A 21,438-nucleotide genomic window follows, 5' to 3' on the forward strand; every position below is an offset into this window, starting at 1 on the left:
GAAATGGATATTTCTGATCTTTTTGGTAGCAGTGCCAGAGAAAAGGATGGAAACGTTGGATATGGAGAAATGTGCAATCATGCTTTCATGAGAGCACTTACTTACGGTAAACAATAAAGGAAGAAACAGGTAAAGAATTTCTGGTGTGCTCCCAGTTTACAGTGTCTGCTCTGTTGCTTCCTCACCTATAGACTGGTATTTTCAGGTTCAACATCACTTGCACCCACACCTCTTCCGCTTTTAGTTATAAACCCAATGCTAGATTGAAATCCCCACCTTTCCTCTCTCAAATATTAGTTCTTTATTAAAACAATCTCTCCACCAAAGACAATTCTTCAAAAATATTTTGACATGACATCTAATTAACATAATGCAGAACGTAAAGTACATATGTTACAAATTTTTCATATTTGCATGTTTAGTCACCGCATTTTTACTAACCCAAGCATGGTCACCATTTCCTCATGCTTTTGTACCGGGAATGCTTTGGTGAATATGCCAGCCACGTTTCTCTCTGACAGTACACCAGTTTTATGATACCTTCTTGTATTAATTGTCTAATGTTTGTGTGCCTGACACTTATGTACTTAGTTCTGCTCTTCAGATTCTCAGCCTCTGCCATTGCAGTACACATCTGAGAATCTTCGTTCACTTTGTGGGACCCTCACACTTTTCTCCCAGGTCCTGCAGCAACTGTCTAACCACAGTATCTCACCATCCAATTCTGACAAGAGCTGCAAACTCTGCCTCTGCAGTGGAAAGGGCCATACTAGTCTGTTTCCTGGACTTCCATGCTATCACATTATCAGCATGTTTGACTACCATTCCGCTCACAGACTTCCTGTCACCTTCCTCTGCAAAAGAGCTGTTTGCATAACACTCCGGTTCAGCACCACTCTTTGCTAATTTTCAGGCACAGACCCTGTGTACTCTTCAGGTAGCACACTATTCTCTTCAGTGCTGTTCAATCACTCAAACTGGGCTTTTGACACTCTCCTGCTTAACAAAGCAACTACGAAATTTATATCTGGTCCGGTGTAATTTGCAATGAACAGCAAACTTCCAACCACTGAATGATACAGTTCTGGTTTGGCAAACAACATTTGACAAAATTTGTTAGAATTCAAAGATATTCATTTTTTTACAATATCTTGAAATCTAAGTTTAATATTAAAAGCATATTTTTGAATACAATGTAAATTTTATTTTCAAATATCTGTTCAAAACACAGAATTACATAATCCAACCAAAGCTATGTTTTAAAGTGCCACTGTAGCAACACAAGAAAGTTTATGCACACGTTTACATATCTCCCACAGAAATCCATATGATGTAAAAATGTGAAATTCATTTTGACTATGCCATAGATTTACACTTATGCTTCTGAGACACCCAGTGAACCTATGTTATGGAATGACTTTATAAATACTCTAAGTAAATAAAATATTCATGCAGATCCATTCATGCATGTGTGTGTGTATGCCTGCATGGTCCCCTAAGAAGCAAAGGGAAATGTATATTTGGTGTAATTTAGCTGCAAAACTACATGCTGGGTATTGCTGTACTAATATGTACTCATTGGGCAGGGGGAAAGAAGTACAAAACAAAAAAATTGACTATAATCAGTGATTATTACAGGGATATTTTTTTTCATTTGGGAATTGTTTATATTGCTAACTCAAGTAATTATTCTAAATCATTCCACCTAAATTATTCATTGGAAATAAATATTTTTAAATTACACTATGCGTTCTTTCTGCTTAATTTGATAAAAGGTCATTGACTGCAATCACTTTATATCCTATATTATGGGGAGTTTGCCAAACTATCCTGAGCTGACTACACAACTTTCTTAGCTTTTTAGAGGTTAATAAAAGAAAATATTCTAAGCAGTCATAAAGAGTTTCTTTAATTGGTAATGCAAAGCATCAAAACCAGTTTACCTTGATATGTTTCACACCACAGCTAGCCACTCTGTTGGGTTGATATGGATCCCAGGAAATATCAAAAATCTGACAAAAAATAATAAAAACTGATACACTAAATTAGAAACCACATATGTTAATTTTTTTATAAAAATGTTCAGAATTTAATAAGCATTTTCCCAGTTTTGAACAAGTCCTATTGTTCTGTTACCAAGACTATAATATGAATATGAATACTGTATAGCTGACTTTCTAAACAGCAGGTGCAAAATACATCTGGAAAGTACAATGAAAACGTAACAAAACTCTAGGCAAAGAGCTGTCTTTATTTTATATATGGTTACACATGTTTATACATGTTGCTCAGCAGGAAGGTGGATCTGTGTGACAAAATTCACAGTAACTTGAAAATGGATAAACAGAGCTGGTAACTGCAGAGCAGAGAGAATAAACCAGGCTACTTACCTTAAATTGTTGTTCCTTGAGCTGCCATAGCTTTAACTCACACAAATGATTCTTCCTGTACCTGCACAAAATGTCAACATGCTAGAGCTGAGGAAGCTTGTTTTGGAGGGCATCCTGTCCCTCTCATTCCGAACAGTTTAACTCAATTCTGTGTCCTCCAACAGAAAATTTTAAAAATACAGCACAGAAATACAGAAATTCTTTCAAAGAAAAGTAGAACATTGTGTGAGTTCATTTACTGTATGAGAAGTAAGAAGCATAGTTAGAGGTAAACACAGTCACAGGTTTCACTCTACACCACCTCTGTGACTTGCACAAAATGGAGATTACAGAGCTCACTTGTGAAGAGATTGAACAGATGTCAGATGAACAATATCTACCAAAAGATATATCCAGTCTAGATCTTACATCCAGACAATAGAGACCAATAAACACTGATTGCTGAGACTGTATAGCTGCTGTGCAAACACCCAGAATAGGTATTTCACTCACAGGTAGCAGTGGTTCTACTAGAGTCTTCATAAACTGGGGACGGGGGGGGGGGGGGGGGGGACAGCTTAGCCAATCAGTAACAGAGGTGAATGGTTGTAACACCTCACTGAGATAACTGTTGAGAAGTCACCACCATTTTTCAGAGTTCCCATAGCATCTGAGGAAGAAATGGAAGGAGAAGAAAGGTAGGTAAAATGATGTTTTGTGATGCACAGAATGTTGACACTATCTTACATAGTACAGATAGATTGCTGGGAAGTAAGGCCTCATCTTCATGAAACTGTAGTAATGGAAGATAATTTCATATAACACAAAGTTCACCAGTTTATCTGGCAGATGTTGCAGTGACCAAGAAAACTACTACCCAAGTGAGAAGTCAGAGCTCGGTAGCAATCAAGAGTTCAAAGGAAATCATGACCAAAAGAGCTTCAATAATATCCAAACCAGGGTGTGTGCATGAGAGTGTAGTGTTTGGTAGTAGCAGTTGTAGCTGGTGGTAGATTTGCTTCTGTAACGGAGCAACTGTGACGTGAACAACTTCAGTTGCTCTTGTAATTGTAAGTGTTAGTGGAATTCTAGATGATTAATAATCACACACTCTCAGCCCCAGAACACCCTGTAACAGAGTCACCTTAGGATCAACTAAGTAAGAAATGACTTGGAGGCACACAATAGCACAACAACAAAATACCAAGAAGGTCTAAAGCTTCTGTATCAACTGTGTACCAGCACCAGTGATGCCTGAAGGTTGGGCAGTTCTGATTATCCATTACAGCATATCTGTGGATCTGTCTCATCCCAGGGAATATTCTCTTCTAACCATATGAACGAGACTATCATAAAACAGCTTCTGGAATCTGATGCAGAGATGTTAGATTGTGATGAATTTCTGGCTCCAGAAGAATTCTCCCTCCCTGAATTTGAAAAGCTGGTGGCTGAAGCAGCTAAGGGGCCCTCTCCTCAGTAGGAATTGATGGATACCAAAGAGATGTTCTCATCCTTTGGAATCTGGAGAAGAGAGAAGGAACCACAGGAATATCATTGTAGGAGTCAATGTCCATTAAATAGGAAATGCTGAGTAATCAAGCACTTGGTGTCCAGAGTCATCTCCCTTGAGCTGCTGGGAGTCCTCATGGCTTGCAGCCATGCAGTCTCCCAAACTGACAATGCTCTCTCTGCTTGTGTATTACTTGGAAAATTTGACTCTGGATTGACTATATTTAGCATCTTCTTGTTGTACCCATTTCACTTTGGTTATCTGAACTTTGGCTTCATGTAACAAATTCTGGCCCAGCTGAGATCTTGTCCCTGCACCTCCCTTGTTAAAGTCAAGGTTCTCTTTTCTGGGTCATCATGGTCTAGCTTATCATCAGTCTTGGTACTAAACAAGATATCACAATCAAATGGTAAATTTTCAGTGGTAAATCATACATCCAGAGATTAACTAGAAAACCACAACTGCATGTGCTGGCAGATGCTGAACTTCCTGAATTCATGGTCTAGATTGGTTTCACTTACTTCTAGCTGATTTCCGTGCAATGACTTGTGTCTCTGAATAGTTGCCCTTTGTGGGCATAAACAAAGACCTTGAATTTGCATTGTTCTAAGAAGTGTTTTGAAGGTGAAAAATAAGCACTATGAAAAAAGAGAACATTCTGTGGAACTCAATCTGGAATAATTTCAGTATCAATGGTATAACCTACGGATATACTTAGAGGGAGATCTGAATGATGTTCTGGATTAAGAGGAAGAGGAACCAGTAGACTCGTAATCAGCTTCACCTTCTGATTCTGAAGCCATTTAATGTAACTCATACAACTGTGACTAGATCTAATCAAGGTGCATATGGTCCAGATTCAGCTCAAGGTACTTCACTGTTGATGAAAAGATTCCACAAGTTGTTGACTTTTCATCTATGTAGACACAATTCCTATAAGAAGATCTCACTGGAGAAGCTACGAATCCTAAATAGAAAGTGTGATAGGCACCTTAGGTGTTGGGGTTGTTTTTTTTTTTTTTTTTTGCTTTATTCTTCTTTTTATGTTTGAGTTTCTCAGTAGCCAGAATAGAGGGACTTTTTAAACTTTTATCTTGAAATCAGTCAATACTGAAGGATCAATCCTCAACAATTCCTTGCAAGCCTCATGGCATTGCATTGACTCAGCACAGTTCTTTATTTCTGTTTCTGAAGACAGATTTTGTTTTTCAGTACTCATCCAGTTCAATACTAAGTGACTAGTGGAAGAGAAATTGTCATAGTATTGAGCCCACTAGAGTTTTTTTAAAGTCAGAAAGGGTACATGTCAGCAGAATCCTAAGTATTGGGCTGAAGTCAGAGGAGGCTCTAACAAATAGCAAAAGTTTTCAAGGATTGTTTTGACTGAAAAACATTAGGAGGAAAAACTGAGGTTGACCAAAGCTAAGGATGAAGTTTTGCTGCTTTAGTTTTTCTACTTTGGGGTACAAATGTCAAGCAGTATTTAAATACAGTGAAGTTATGAAGTTCTCCTAGACAAAGAGGGCACTTCAGATGACCATGAATAGAAGACATCCTATCCCCACATTTAGAACATTTTTTTAATATATTCCTCAGTCACAAAAGCCCTGACTGTGGGAAGTAGGAAAGCTATCAAGAAAAAGAAAATTCAGAAAACAAAGCAAAACAAAAAGTTTTGTAAAAATAAAAGTAGCTTAATTTAAACCATGAGCCAAGGGAGGACCGTAAAATATCATGAAACAGAACGCAAGTATTCAGTATGAAATGGAGTGTGTGAAACACACACTCTCTGTAAAGCAGATGGAAGAGAACCAAGGTAAATTGGATGGAAATAGGAGTGAAATGCATAACAGAAGGGGCATGGTGCCTGCCAAAAGATGCGTGCTCAGCTCTAACATGTTCCAAGCATTCTGTGCAGGTGCAGGAAAACTTGTCTATATGAGTCACAGCAATTACAATGAAGAATCAATAGTTCTCATAAAAAACATCAAGCCTAGTTTATCATCATAAGCATACCCCATATTTACACACCTATTACGCATCTACATTCAGTTCCTAACTCTTCCATTACCAAAATTACTTCCAAAAATTCCAAATTCTGCAAGATTCTGTAAATAGAAAAAATAATACTGACTACACAAATAAGTGTCTGCTTAACTATGTCTGCTTTTGCATAATACAAACTAATGGCAGAAAGCACTAAATACCAGGCCTGGAATCACCATGTGGTATCTTTGGGAATCTGATGGGGCCACAGTCCCCACATCTCACCATCATGGTTAATAGCAACATGGGGGGGGGGATGCTGTTCAGGGACATACATACAAATGGGAGAGAGTCATTTCTTTATGCTTGTGTCCTCTCTCCAATCAAATTAGCTCCTTCTCTGGCTCCTTTAAATAAATAAAATATATTGGGAGATCAGATCATATCCTTCCCACATGTAATTTGGTCCTGAGTAACAAAATACAGAAACAATCCTAACTGTTAAACTGCCCTTCCATAATATCAAAGAATGCAATTTCTCGTAATTATTTCACAAGCAAATTACAATTAATGTATTTCTGAGAACACCAGGTTTGTGTGTGTGTGAGAGAGGGGGGGGGGGATGGCCACCTCAGCACAAAAATGGTTACAGGAAATATTTAACCATATTACAAGACGAATTTATAACAAACTCATTAGCTGATTACCCTATCTGAATGGCCAGTAGCTGATGCTAGTAGTTTTCCTTTCTTCCAGTCCCATATGCAGACTGTGTTTTTGGCATCCAATCCCACTGAAGCTAAACGCTTGAAAGGGGAAAAAATGAAGTTTTGTTAAACGAAGATCAATTCAGTAACATTATCATCATCATTTATATGCAGTCTTTTCCTCCCAGAATAGACCCAATGCAGTTTCCACAAATAGTAAATTAAGCCTGAGGGCAGGGACCGTCTATTATCCCCCTCTGTTGTAAGCCACTCGGATTCCCAGTGATTGGGCGGCATATAAATAAATCCTATTATTATGTTTTCAATTAAATATAAAAATAATTAAAATCACATCATAATACACGTTAAAATATTTTTAAATCAATGAAAAGTTTAAAAGATAAATAAAGCATCTCCAATAAAAAGGCCCCTACTTATATGATAAAAGCCTGCTTAAACAAAAATGCCTTTGCCTGCCAGTGAAATGAAAGCAGGGAGAATGATGGCCTAACCTCCCATGGAAGAGACCTCCAGAGGGTAGGAGCAGTCAGTGAGAAGGCTCTTTCTTGTGTCCTCACCAAGTGAGCCCATGATTTGGGGGGGGGGGGGGAAGAGTAATCCTTTGCCTGAAGATCTTAGAACTGTGGCGGGTTCATACTGAAGACACAGTCTTTCAGATAGTCTGGACCCATGCCATATAGGGTTTAACTGATCATGGCCATCACTTTGAATTGTGCCCAGAAATGAACTGGTAGCTATGAAGCTGTTTTAACAAGGCCCTATAACTGGCACCTGTCAGCATTCTGACTGCAGCACTTTAATCCTGCTTTAGTCTTTGAACAGTTTCCAAAGGCAGCCCCATGTACACTGTGTTACAGTAGTTCCACATAGAGTGTGTTACAATTATATTAAAGCAGTGTGCAAAGAATAATAAATATACAAGAAAGAAGTCAAACATGTTTAAATATATTGCTTCCACAAAAGGGTTTTGAAAATACTTTTAATATATTCCAGAATCGATGATAAAGCAAGAGGTTCCTCAGTCTGACATTCAGAAATGCCTTCAGCAATGTCCCACCATACAGGAATAGACATGATAATTCATGTGGTGTAGTGGTTAGATAGTTGGCATTAAGTCCTGGATGCTGCAGAAGCTAGTTACAACTGAGCCAAGAAATTCACTGGCTAGTGAAGTCACCAAGTCACTTTCTATCTTGGGTAGTCATGGTATCTCATCCTGACTTACTTTGCAGATGTATTGTGAGAAAAAAGTTGAGAGATGGAGAACCACATATGGTGCATTGAGTTCACTAGGAGTAAGGCAGGATGTAACAACTGATCTCACTTCAATGTAACAATTGTCCTCACCTAATTAGTGTAATGGCAATATGTATGTGAGAGGCCATACAACTTAACATAGAATCATAAAATCATTGAGTTGGAAGAGACCACAAGGGCCATCCAGTCCAACCCCCTGCCATGTAGAAAATCTAAATCAAAGCATCCCCATTGATGTCCTTTCCTGCATGACAGGCAATGGCACCAATTTGCTGCCTTTATTACATTATATCAACACAACTGAATCAAAGGGCTGTTTCAAACATGTGTTACATTAATTTTTTTATAGTTTGCAGGTGGTAGCTATCACTGTGAGCAGGTGCCATTGAAAAGTGTTTCATTTCTCTAGAATGGAACCTGCCTTTGCCCTCCTCCAATTCATAGGTGCAAGCATTGTTGATACACAATGCTACTCCTCCTCCCTTCCTGTTTGATCTATTTTTCTGAAATAGGTCATACCTCTCTATTACTACACTCTAATCATAAGACTCATCCTATCAGGTTTCTGTGATTTCTTCTGTATCAAATTTGCTTTGCTGTGCTTTACTATGTTCAGTTTCATTTTGTTTATCTCCCATTCTCTATGCATTAGTGTAGAGACATCTAAGACCATCAACAATTCCCTCTATTTAAGGTTATTTTCCTCCTACTATTGGGTTTTTGTACTATATGCCTTGTTCACTGTACAACAGTCAGGTTATTATCTCCAGCACCTGATGAACCACTGCCCTCAAGAACACTGTCTCCATCCCCCACATAACTCAGTTTAAAGCCCTTTTGATCAGATTTTTATCAGATTCTTATCAAAAACATTACTGCCCACTGCTGTGAGGTGCAACCCATCCCTTACTAGAAATCCATCTTCATAAAACCACACCACGGGCCAAGAAGGCAAATCATTCTTGGCAGCACCATCTGTGGAGTCAGTTGCTCACCTCAGCTATTTTTCTCTCCTTTCCTGGGCCATGTCCTTTCACTGGAAGAACAGACAAAATGACTACCAATGCATCCAGACCCTTCAGTTTCTTACCCAAAGTCTCATAACCCCTCATAATATTCTGAAGGTTATGCCTTCCAATGTCATTATGAACCAAAACAAAGGGGTAACATTAGATCAGTGGGCTTGACAAGTCTTGTCAGCCTCTCCATTGCATTGCAGATTTTTGCCCCAGGAGGACAGGAGACAACTTGTCAGGCCTGCAAACTACTGATTCTGTTCCCCTCAGCAGGAAGTACCTATCACTAGCAAAGACCTCCAGGCTTTGGTAGAAACCATTTCATGTACTCAACCTTCCAAGATTCTTGTGCACATTCTCTGAGGACTAACGCTGCTGTTCTTGCTACCCGTCATCATCACTGGTAAGAGAAAGAGCTTCGAATCAATTCTGCAGCTCCAAACTGTCAGAATGATCCCTGGTCCTTCTACTTCTATGTGCCAGCTTCCTCCAAATATCTACCTTCTGTTTATGGGAAGTGACCTCCTCCTGAGAGACATTCCCTGTGTTTTCAACCAGGACAGTCACAGAATCACAGAATCCAGAGTTGGAGGAGACCACAAGGGCCATCCAGTCCAACCCCCTGCCATGGAGGAAATCACAATCAAAGCATCCCCGACAGATGGCCATCCAGCCTCTGTTTAAAGACCTCCAAGGAAGGAGACTCCACTACACCCTGCGGAAGAGTGTTCCACTGTCAAACAGCCCTTACTGTCAGGAAGTTCCTCCTAATGTTGAGGTGGAATCTCCTCTTTTCCTGGACTTGCATCCATTGTTCCGGGTTCTAGTCTGCTCTGCTTTGTCCAAGAAAACCTCATGCTCCCTAATACACTGAAGAGTAGATAAATGGGCCTCAAGTTGCTGAACCTTCTCTTCCAACAGGACAACCAACTTGCACACGCTTTAGAGGAAATTATCTACATCCTCTGGCAAGAACACAACCATATCACAACTGTTGCAAGTGGTTGCAGCAGCTCCCACACCATCCATATTCAGTAGTCTCAACTGGGCACTGAAACAGATCTTCCAGCATCCACCACAAAATTCCCCTGCTAAATGCCTAAGCAAAATGCCTGTTGGCTTTGCCTGTTACCAGAGCTTCTGTTTGCTAAGTTTTGTTTGGTTATTTTAGAATGTTAAAATAACAAAGAAATATGCAAAAACACTAGTCACCTTGTAAGGTTAAATAAAATAAGCTGCTCCCACAGCCACTCAAATGTTTTGGCAAATTTTCTCCTCCCTGTCTAAAACAAGGAGAAAGTTGTGCCTTCCTTTTGTAAGAGGAAGATATTTAGGGGGAAAATTGGGGATAGCTTTGATACCTGCCGAACTCTTCCTTTGGGGGAAAAAAACAAGCCCTGAAGCAGCAGCCTGGCACTTAACCATAAAGCTTACTGCAGATAACAATTGGGATTATCTAACTCTGCTGCTTGCCTAATACCTCTTTATTTCCTGATCTGCAGAGAGCAATGCATTTACAAGAAAATAAATCAGATTAGCCTCTGATTTCTCTCTTGCAGGCCAGTATGCAGCAAGACATGAAAATACAACAACAGAACTGAGAAACCCACTTGGATGGTTTATATGTACCACCAAATGTGTTCACAAACATGTAAAATAACACATTGGGGTTATGTTAAGAGGGGCAAATTTTTAAAAAGTGCTTCTAAGGAGAATAACTACAGGGCACAGAAGAGGAAGCAAGGATGGTAGGAATATTGTAAACTGGAATGTGAACTATTAGCACAGGCAGCGCTGGGTATTTCTTTTTGAGAAAGCACTGGCTGACATAGCAGCAAGACTGGTTAAATAGCTACCAGTGGAATTGTAGCTGTGGACTAAAGAAATGATTTTTCAGAATCTTTCCCCAACAGCTTGTGCTTGCTTTCCTCAGAAACAGCTCTATCCTTCTTCCTCATCTTAAACAGAGAGAACAGTTCTATGGCAAAGGATCTCCAAGGATGGAGCACTAAAATAAAGTAGAAGAATCTCTGACAGATTTAGAGCTCTGCTAAGTTGTTACTGGCTGAGTGTAGAAGGAGTTGCTTTTTACTTGTTTTTCCTCAGAAGCAAAGCTGGTCTAACTGTTCTTCTGTGTTAGCAGTGTGACTGGAGGGCTGTGGATCCAGTGGATCTGCATCTTCTCTCTCCCTGCTTGCCACCATCCCTCAACAGAAGATCAGAACTATCACAGTAGCTAAGAAAGGCCCATATATGTGGGTGCACATTCCTTCATGTCCCCTTCCAACTTACAATGACCCTGTGAATTAATACTCAGAGGCAGTTTTGCCAGTTCCTTCTTCTGAAATATATCCTACAGCCCTGGTATTCCTTGGCAATTTCTTCTCCAAGACTTAACCAAGACTGACCCTGCTCAGCTTGCAAGATCTGATGGGATCTGATGTCTTTGGTGTATTTAGGCTTAGGGGCCTGGGAGGAGATTATAAATAGTTTCTTCCCATTACAGGTGACTATTTGTATAAGGCTGCAGAGGGGGATTCCTATTCCATCCTATGATTCCTGGAAGGCTGTCTCTAAGACCATAAATTCCTTTTTCTAAGGCTTTCAGTGGTTATTAAATTTAACTATTCTGTAAAAATGTATGAAAAGGGATATGTATGAATAGTTTGAGAAAGCAAATAAATAAATAAATAAATAAATAAATACTGCATACTTTTGATATTTAAAAATACACAGTCTCATGGCCATGAATAGCAGAGTGTCTATTGTCAGCTGTTATTTATCGAGTTTTTATGGTGCATTTTTGGTCTCAGTGAGACTTTCAAGGTGTACATTTCTATATTCAGACTAACAGCATTAAGATAAAACACAATTCAATTCAATAAAATATACAGTGTGCCCGCGTCATACGCAGGCACCTTTACACATGGCCCTGTGCATCATGCATGAGTCCCATTATTTGAATGGGGCTCGAGCACATGTGCTATTTGCCTTACGTGGGGGGGGGGGGGGTCCGGAACGGATCCCCCACATAAGGCAAGGGTGCACTGTACAGAGAATTTAATAGAACCAAACACTGAAATTGCAAAAACAAATAAGCTCCATCTACTTCTGAAAATTAAACAGAACTTAAGCAATCCCTCAAAAGAGAAGATAGAGGCCTAAATCCGATTGCTAGTCCCAATATTATAGTCAGACTAAATCAAGGGGATTTATGTGTTCACTAACCATTCAGCAGTTGATTCAGTGAGCCTGCTCTAGTTAAATAATCTGTATTGATTATTGGGAGAAAGGCAGAATATAAATGTTGTTGCTGTTATTGAGACTGGCAATTGGTTTTAGGCCAATAGATGCATTTCCATAGGCATATCCTTTTTAAAAAAGTATAATATATGATTTAACTACAGCAGAAGTGGAAAGGGAAGATATACACACCTGGCCATCTGAATCAAAAGCCAAGCAGGCAACTCCATGGGTATGCGCATCCTTCAAAATAGAAACAGTCTGTACACTGTAGGAATCCCAGATGCAAATGTAGGGATCCTTCCCAACTTGCCCTGTAGCAACTATCGTTTTATCTGGGTGTAGAGCTAGGCTGGAAAATAATTTAAAAGTCAAAGTTCATCTTCTAATACAGAAGCACCTTAATACCACATTCATAGTTATTAAAGAAAATATGAATTTACATACACATTTTCAGTGATCCTGTCACAACTATTTTACCTGTGAATGAGCTAGTTTTTTCTGGCCAACATGCAAGTGGGATTTACAACAAAATGTTGCAATGTATCCTGTCTGCCAACACAGTTGCTCTAGTTCATGATTCATTATTCTCCAGTTTTCTGTTTTCTTTCGCAGCTGACACTCAATGTTTCATGGCTTCTGGATACCAGTGGCCAGGCGTGTAAAAAAAGTGTTATGCTCCTATAGCCCTCAGGTTTTATGTAACCATGCTGATAATCCCCAGTGGTCTCATTTTGGATTCTAGTACATATTTCTGGCACTTGGAAACTTGCGTTTGCAGTTAGATCAACATTAACAATGAAAAAATGGAAAACAGGCAGGCCCTTACCATCCCTGTTTCATAGAAACATAGAATCATACAGTTGGAAAAGACCGCAAGGGCCATCCAGTCCAATCCCCTGCCATGCAGGAAATCTAAATCAAAGCATCCCTGACAGATGGCCATCCAGCCTGTTTAAAGACCTCTAAGGAAGAGATTCCACTACACTCCGAGGGAATTTCTTCCACTGTTGAACAGCTCTTACTGTCAGTAAGTTCCTCCTAATGTTGAGGTGGAATCTCTTTTCCTGTAGCTTGCATCTATTGCTCCGGGTCCTAGCCTCTGGAGCAGCAGAAAACAAGTTAGCTCTCTCCTCAGTATGATGCCCATGAATTCTGATAACAACCATGTGGAGCTTGTGGTTAATTTCCCACACCTTTATCTAAGAAACCATGGTTAGTTTGCCTACAATCACAATAACAATATTTTTGTTCCTTAAATTATATTTGCTCTGAAAAGTGCTGTACGTAATAACCCTAGACCAGGAGTGGGCAACCTTTTTGACTCCAAGGACTGCATTCCAGCACAAGAAGTGCACTGAGTGCTACACAACACATATATGCACATAGTCATGCATGCACCATTCCGCACTCCATACCAAGATTTAAACCTTGCCTCCCTGTGTGCTAAGAACACCTTTCACTTCCTTTTCCACTAATCGGTTGAGTGAGGGGTGGGGATGACACAAAATTTAAATGAAGAAAACAGTATGTATGGAGTGAGAATTTATGTATCACCTCTCAATCCACTCAAGGTGATTTACAATGGATAACTGTGCTCTTGAAAGATATTTGGTAAGATGTCACACACCTGACTTGAATGGTGAAGGAAGTGGGCATGGATAGTCATGACTCTGTATTCTGACTACAGCACAAACCCATAAGGAATGGCAGGAAAGGGGAAAATGGGGAAGGATTGATTCAATCTGTGCAACTGGCTGCACAGAAGGGCTGCATATGGCCCATGGGTTACAGGTTACCTATATGAGCCACTAGGGCAAATGAGCATATATCCTTTGTAGTTTGTTGTTGTTGTGGCCTTCAAGTCCAGTCTGATTTATGGAAACCCTAAGGCTCACTATCATGGGGTTTTCTTGGCAAGATTTATATAGAGGGGTTTGCTATTGCCATCCTCTGAGGCTGTTAGAGTATGACTTGTGAAGGTCACCCTGTGAGTTTCATGGCCGAGCAGGGAACTGAACCTTGATCTCTAGAGTCTTCCTTTAACACTCAAAACACTAGGCCAGGCTGGTTCTTTTAATCTCATATCCTACCAAGGAGGAAAAAAAATTGGATCCACACAGGAAGAAATAACTAACTGATCTATATTACCTCCAAAAATCATTATTTACTCATTTATTTCAAACATATTTTATACACAAAAAAAACCTCCCCAGATTGTCTTATATAAGGTCGGGGGGTGGGGGTGGGACTCAAGCTTAAAAGCTATAGGATATGACCAATGGAGGGGAGGGAGAAGGTGGGAATCGAAGAAACAAACTAACATGGACTTTAATTCTTATATAATTTCTAACAGTGATAAGATCAAAGAAGAAACATTCAGAGGCAGGAAATGCCACAAAGCAACTGGCCTTTCACAGAGTTGATGGAGGGAACCTGCTTCCTATCTCTTTCTCTCTGCTGGACCCAGAGAGTAACAAAAATCATTTTGATAAAACTAATGTGTTTAAAAATATATATTCTTGAAAATGTCACAAACTACTTGTTCAGTAACCCACAAGGTTTCAGATTGCCCAACATTCTATCATCTTTTTTATGTAATAAAACATAATTACTTGGGAGTATGCCTTTTTATCTTGTAAAAAGCAGTGCTTATGAATTCTGTATCCGAGGCAGTCTCCGGCACATTCACAGTTAATTCAGAATAATTAAAGATGCCAATCATGTGTTCTAGGAGAGTCTGATTGAATACTATGTAAGAGTCATTAGTGAATCCATCTGGTTGGGAGTCTTTGCCAGATGGCAAATTCTTACAACCTCCACAATTTCTGTTGCCTTTTCAAAAATATCCTATCTTTCTAGAACTCACGAGGAATATATATAATTTTCCTACTGACTTGTGGGGGGGGGGGGGGGAGGTTGGTTCTTGTTCAAATATATTTTTAAACTTTATCTGTTTAAAATCTTTCTGGCTGGCCCAGTCTGCAGTCTCTCTTGTTCCTTGATTCTTGTTTGCACACTGCGTTTGGTGGTTGTCCGCAGCTGCATGGTATGCGGTAAACTCCTGCGGCTGTGAGAGGGTCTCTCTGGTCCTTGGCTGAGCAAAGCATTTGCTGGATTTTCTTCGTCTGTTTGTAAACCATTTTCAGGTTGTGCTTCCTCACCACTTTGCCTATTCTGTCTGTGACTCCTTCAATGTATGGTAAAAATACCTTTCCTTTGGGTGCCTGCTTGTCTTCAGAAAAATCAGCAGTAGCAGAACATGCCACAAACCATCCTGGGCATAAAATACTGTTTGAAAACACTGAAATCCTGGACCATGCCAACAACTACCATGTCAGGATGCACAGGGAAGCCATTATAATCCACAAACATCTGAATAATTTCAACCAGAAAGAAGAAACCCATAAAGTGAACAAAATTTGGCTACCAGTCCTGAGGAATAGAAAAATAAGGACTCAGTAAATGCAAATGGGAAACCACTCAGAGTCAGGGGCTTTCCCATCAGATAATGATCACCAATTAGCAGACATTAATCTTCTTTTGCATCAGCCTCCCAGCCTGAGGCCTACCATCAGCACAGAACAATACACATGCAAATCACTCCTGCATTCCCAGGCTCACACAGTATATATATACCCACTTTTTTCCAGGCAAGCATTCTCTGAAGATGCCAGCCACAGATGCTGGCGAAACGTCAAGAAGAAAACTCTTCTAGAACATGGCCACATAGCCTGAAAACCCCACAAAAAACTATGGATGCCAGCCACGAAAGCCCTTGACTTCCGTATAAGGTATTTCTCGCTTAGCATTTATCTCGTTTCCTCTATGGGCTTTGTGAACAAGCCCTGCTTGTAGTATGCAACCATCTCATATTATCAACAGGTGAAGGATCATCAAATGGGTAGGGTTGTTTACTTTACAAACCATGCTCCTCCTCTTCTAGATATCAGAAGACAATTGTGTACTGAAAGATACCCTCCCTTTCAAGGGATATCCAGGTCAAATCAAGTTTAAAAGATAAAGAATAAGAAGAAGGGAGTACAGAGGACTTGAAGTTGCCCATTAACAGCTGGTAGACTGAGCAAGCAGAGACGCTTTACTGAATGCCCACCAAGATGGAGTGAATCTGTATTTAGATTATAATCTCTATTTTTAAACTGGCATCTACACACATACAATATATGCAAGTGTCATGTCAATATGGGTATGATTTTGTCCTCGTTTGTGGTGTGCTTCCTCCCTTTCATTGTCATTTAGTTGGCCACCATACAAATGAGGGAAATCTTGAAATCTATGCCATTGGATGGCCAAGCAAGTATGGTCCCTATACATATTTTCCCCACTCAGCAGGACATTCTATTCTTATATTATTGTGCCATCATTGCCTGCTTGATTCTCTTATCCAACTTAATATTGAGGAGAAAGACCTAATAACTGTAACCTATTCATTTAACACCAAAACTCCTTAATCCAACCTAGCAGTGGGCACACTTCAGGATATCCCTGAATCTAGTTGCATATTCTGGAAAGTCCAAGGATAAAGGGGGGGGGGGCAATACCCCCAAATGGTTTGTTGTATCTTTAAAAAACTGGTAGTAAAAGTAAAAATAACAATTGTGGAAATATGTGTTTATACTATACAGAAGGCCTTCCACATTCCTATGATCCAGTGAAAACCACTATTTATCTTCATGGGGACCAGTATTATATTTGACAAGTTCTGTGGAAGGTGAAAGGCTACATCTTAGGATTTGTACAATAATTTCTACAGCAAACTTGCTTAGCAGCAAGCAAGGAAAATATCCGCATACAAAACCCATGACTTATTATTAGAACTTATTGAATACCATTTATTTCCCCATTGCTTTATGTTTCCAACAAAGAGCTCCAGTGGAAGCATAGATCACCTTTAGCACAAACTACATTTCATTCAATGACTACTCAGGACAGTAATGACAGCTTCCTTGGAAGAGCACAAATCTATTCAATGTGCATTTTCAACTGTAAAATGCCAATGGAAATGTACAATTCATGATTTCTTATTTAACACATCCTTTCCCCCAGTTTATTATGATCCACTTGAATGGTTCGCAAAACCCCCAAGAGGATATGTCCGTTAAAAAAACATTCACATTGTCATAGTTACAATAATCATTACCTCTTGTGCAACTTTGAGCTGTCAGCTAATGAAATTCTTGCTGGATTAAATAACTAAAAATATAACAATAAAATCCTTATCCATCAGACAATCCATCCAAGCTTATACAGTCTGGCATTGTAAGGGTGGCAAGAATCTAAATTTGCATGGAAACAACTCTTACCAACTGACATCCTAATCTAGCCTAACAAAAACATACAAGGACAAAGAAAAGGCTAACAGGCCAGTTCTATATTATGCCTGCATAAACATAAACCCCCACAGAGTTAAAAGGGACTGACTCCTTCATAAGTATGTTAAGGACTGCTGCATGAAGTGAAACTATGGTCCAAAACACACTGCAGATTAAGGCCACTTTAAATGTCCTGGCTCGGTACTAGGGAATCCTTGGAAGTGTAATTTATTGTAGCACCAGAGCTCTCTGGCAAAGAAGGCTCAATGTCTCACAACACTACAGTTCCCAGAATTCCATAGCACAGAGCCAGGACAGTTAAAGTGGAGTTAAACCAGATTATCTCCCCAGTGTGGATGCAACCAAAGAGAAAGCAACTGTGACAAAGGGAAGGAGAGATGTAGATGAAATAGATGAAGAGAATGACAGGAGGATAGATGTAGATGTAGCTGAAATGGATGGGGGCTCTGACACGGAGGACCACTTTGAATTTGGCTGCCAGGGATGGGAAAGTAGAAGGAAGGAAGAAATGTGACGCTGTCATTCGTGTGAGGCTAGCATTCACGTGAAACTGGAACCAGGAAGTGGCTCCCTTCTTCACCCCGGAAGTGCAAAGGTTCAGGATGCATTCAGACTCCCACTGAGCATGCACAAGGGTCCCAATTCAAATCATTGAATCCACATAGTATGCACCGGTGTGGTAATATGATTTGCACTCACTCCGCTTTGTGTGAATCCGCATCACATGACTTGCCTTGGATTCGATTCTCCCTTGATTCGGAAGGGCAACCAGGTGTGATAAAACACTTATGTTATAACATGACTTTGCATAGCTGAACCAGGAGTCACCCCGGATCTGAGCTGCAAAAACCTCCATGCGATAAGGGCCTCAGACTAGACAAGATCTTGAAATTTATAATAATAATAATAATAATAATAATAATAATAAATTTTATTTTTATACTGCTTTTCCAGAAGATCAAAGCGGTGTACACAAAATTTAAAGCCAGTTACAAACACATCATAAAATAGATAAAACCAATAACACAATATACCAGTGGTTCCCAACCTGTGGGTCGGGACCCCTTTGGGGGTCGAATGACCCTTTCATGGGGGTCGCCTAAAGCCATTGGAAAACACCTATTTAATTACAGTTATGAAGTAGCAATGAAAATAATTTCATGAGTTTGGGTCACCACAACATGAGGAACTGTATTAAAGGGTCACAGCATTAGGAAGGTTGGGAATCACTGCAATATACAATATACAAATCTAAAACAATCATTCGGAAGGGTGAGGCAGAAAGTTGATGGGATCAAAGTACACTAGTTCATTTTCCAGAGGGGAAGGCTTGACAGAAGAGGAAAGTTTTTAGCCTCTTTTTGATTGTTTCTAGGGGGGTGATCAGACGGAGTTCCTCAGGAAGACTGTTCCAGATTTGTGGGGCTGCTACTGAGAAGGCCCTCTGGGATGTAGTAGCATATTTAGATGATGGAATTTCTAGCAAGTTCTTCCTGGTTGTTCTAAGTGTGCGGGGCGGATTACATGGGGAGATATATTTAAAAACGTATATCACTGAATACTAAAGTTAGGATGGTCCACACCATAGTACAGTGCACCCAGGGGCATGAGCCCCATTACTCCTTATGGGGCTTGAGCTTACGCGTTTTTTCTCTTATGCAGGGGGAGGGTCCGGAACAGATCCCCGTGTAAGAGAAGGGCCCACTGTATTCCCCACTTCTATGTATAGTTCTATGAATGGCTGGACAGTGAAAAAAACTAATAGGAAAAAAACTCCTAATTTGAGATGTGGTCCTGGAGAAAAGTTCTGTGAGTACTGTGGACTACAGAAAAACAACAACAATAAATGGGTCCTAGGGCAAATCAGGCCTGAACTCTCTCTAGAAGCAAAGAAAACTTTAGTACTATCATTAGAAGAAAGGAGTAACAAGGAAAGATGGTAATGCTTGGTAAAGTTGCGGGCAACAGGAAGACCTCATACGATATAGATAGATAAAGTTGCCATGAATCTGCAAGAGCTAAACAGGACAGTTAAGGATAGGGTGACTTGGATATTCATAGGACACCATAGGTCAAAGTCAACCTGAAGGCAGTTAACAACTGTATCAGCATGCCTTGCAGAAAAATGTGTATTACATATTTTGCATATAGTTTTCCACCCTAAATCAGATAGCATAAAATAATTTTCTGGGAAGCACTCTGAAGATGACACAGATGAAAACATCTGACTAGAGAGCCAATGTGACATAGTGATTTGAATGTTGTACTGTGACTGAGGAGACCAGGGTCTGATTGCTTGCCTCAGCATTTAAAACCCACTGAGTGACCTTGGCCTAGTCACACTCTCTCAGCCTCAGAGGATGGCAATGGCAAACGTCCTCTGAAGAAATATGCCAAGAAAACCCTTAGGGTCACCATAAGTCAAAAATGTCTTTGGGGCACACAACAGCAGCAGCAGCAACAAAGCACATACAGGATGGACTATGTTCGATTCAACACCAGTTGTTTTCATACATCAGAACTGTTCATATTTGTTTACCTAGTCTCATTCATAACATGTTAGCTCTGTTATGTACTGTATCTGGCCTACAAGATAAAATTTCCCACGTTCCCTTTAGCAACTTTGATACAATAACTTGAAACCTATGGTATGCAAAGCACAAATTTACTCAGCACCTGCTTTATACACACGCTTGCAAACATCCATCTTTCCTAATCTGCTTTGCTGGTAAAGTACTACAGCTGGAATAGGAAAGACAGACTACATTATAAGATGGCAACTGCATTTATAAAGATGACGGTGGCATTGTGGGTGGCAGTAGCTGAAACTGGCACTGGTGAAAACATAAAGATATCACTATCCCTTTCCACCTACCCACCAGCTTACACATAAGACAGAAGCTGGTCTTTGGAACAAACTCCCATAAATATTATTTTGAGTGACAAGACCAATTGCCTGCTCTCTCAGAATAGTACAAAATAATTTCCAATTCACTTACCCAAAAAAATGGCATTTATTAAAGACTTCTGAAAGTGTTTTGGTTGGGGGTTTTGGCAGGAATTTGTTACAGAAATGACACAAACTGTTTTCAGTGGTTATTATCATCATTGTTTGGTTACAATGAAAAACACTGTCTCTGGTATTCTTGCCAACACATCTGCATTGAGAAGGAAGTTGGGTTGAGGGAAGTATATTGCAAGTATTTAAGGTAACATCTTGGTTTCTTCCCAAGTCCCTTAAGGTCTGTCTTGGAAGCCCAATACAGATATTCTAACATTAGGAACAAGAAGGGGGAAAAGAATTTTGGTTAGTGGTAGTAGAATAGGGTAGGAATACTTAATCAAACTTGTAGGAAATGCAAAATGTATGGGTATGATGACAAGGTGACAACTTCAATGATGGATGGTCATTGGGGAATAAAGGCAGGAGGGAAGATGTAGCCTATGACCAGGTTGGTGAGTGCCCATATGCAATGGTGGGAGGGAATTTTGGAATGTGGTGTGGGCAGGCTGGGAACCAGAAAGGAGATATGTCCAACTGGCTAAGAATGTCCCATGTTATGTGTAGCATGCCAGGAAGTCACTGTCTTTGTTCAACCCACTGTTAATGGATTGGAGTTTAGGAATATACTGTAATTCAGCTTTTACCACCTAGTGTTATGAATTAAGGGCGTTTATCAGACAGGGTCTTTGCAGCTCAGATCCAGAGTGTCTGTGGATCGGGCGATTCGCATTCACGTGATAGCGAAAATGTATTTTCATACCTGGTTGCTTTAAATGTGAGCCCCTTCCGTGGGGCTTCCGTGGGACTTCCGAACTAAATCCTTACTGGCTCCTCATTTTGGCGAGTTCGCTAAATAAGTGGATTGACGCAATTCGCATTGGGGCTTGGTTCGAACTCACTGCGAATTGGTCTGGTGTGGAATCCCAATTTGCTTGTGCTCCTGAACACCATCGCAAGACCCCCGGGTTGCA

At 40.0% G+C, this 21,438-nt stretch overlaps 1 protein-coding gene across 4 annotated transcripts in view; it reads right to left on the bottom strand.

Annotated features, from left to right (window-relative positions):
* The window catches only part of EML6 (EMAP like 6), a 194,780-nt gene that overhangs the window by 115,321 nt on the left and 58,021 nt on the right, over nucleotides 1-21,438 (bottom strand). For all 4 annotated transcript variants that reach the window (XM_089528905.1, XM_089528907.1, XM_089528904.1 and 1 more), the window contains exons 2-4: nucleotides 12,302-12,461; nucleotides 6,573-6,671; nucleotides 1,944-2,012 (exon numbers count right to left, since the gene is read on the bottom strand). In XM_089528905.1, coding sequence (XP_089385031.1) covers nucleotides 1,944-2,012; nucleotides 6,573-6,671; nucleotides 12,302-12,461 — 328 coding nt within the window. The remainder of the gene's footprint in view (nucleotides 1-1,943; nucleotides 2,013-6,572; nucleotides 6,672-12,301; nucleotides 12,462-21,438) is intronic.

The sequence above is a fragment of the Sceloporus occidentalis genome, unplaced genomic scaffold (genome assembly GCF_023333645.1).
Source record: "Sceloporus occidentalis isolate IW3139 unplaced genomic scaffold, rSceOcc1.0.p SCAF_6, whole genome shotgun sequence".
NCBI lineage: Eukaryota > Metazoa > Chordata > Lepidosauria > Squamata > Phrynosomatidae > Sceloporus > Sceloporus occidentalis.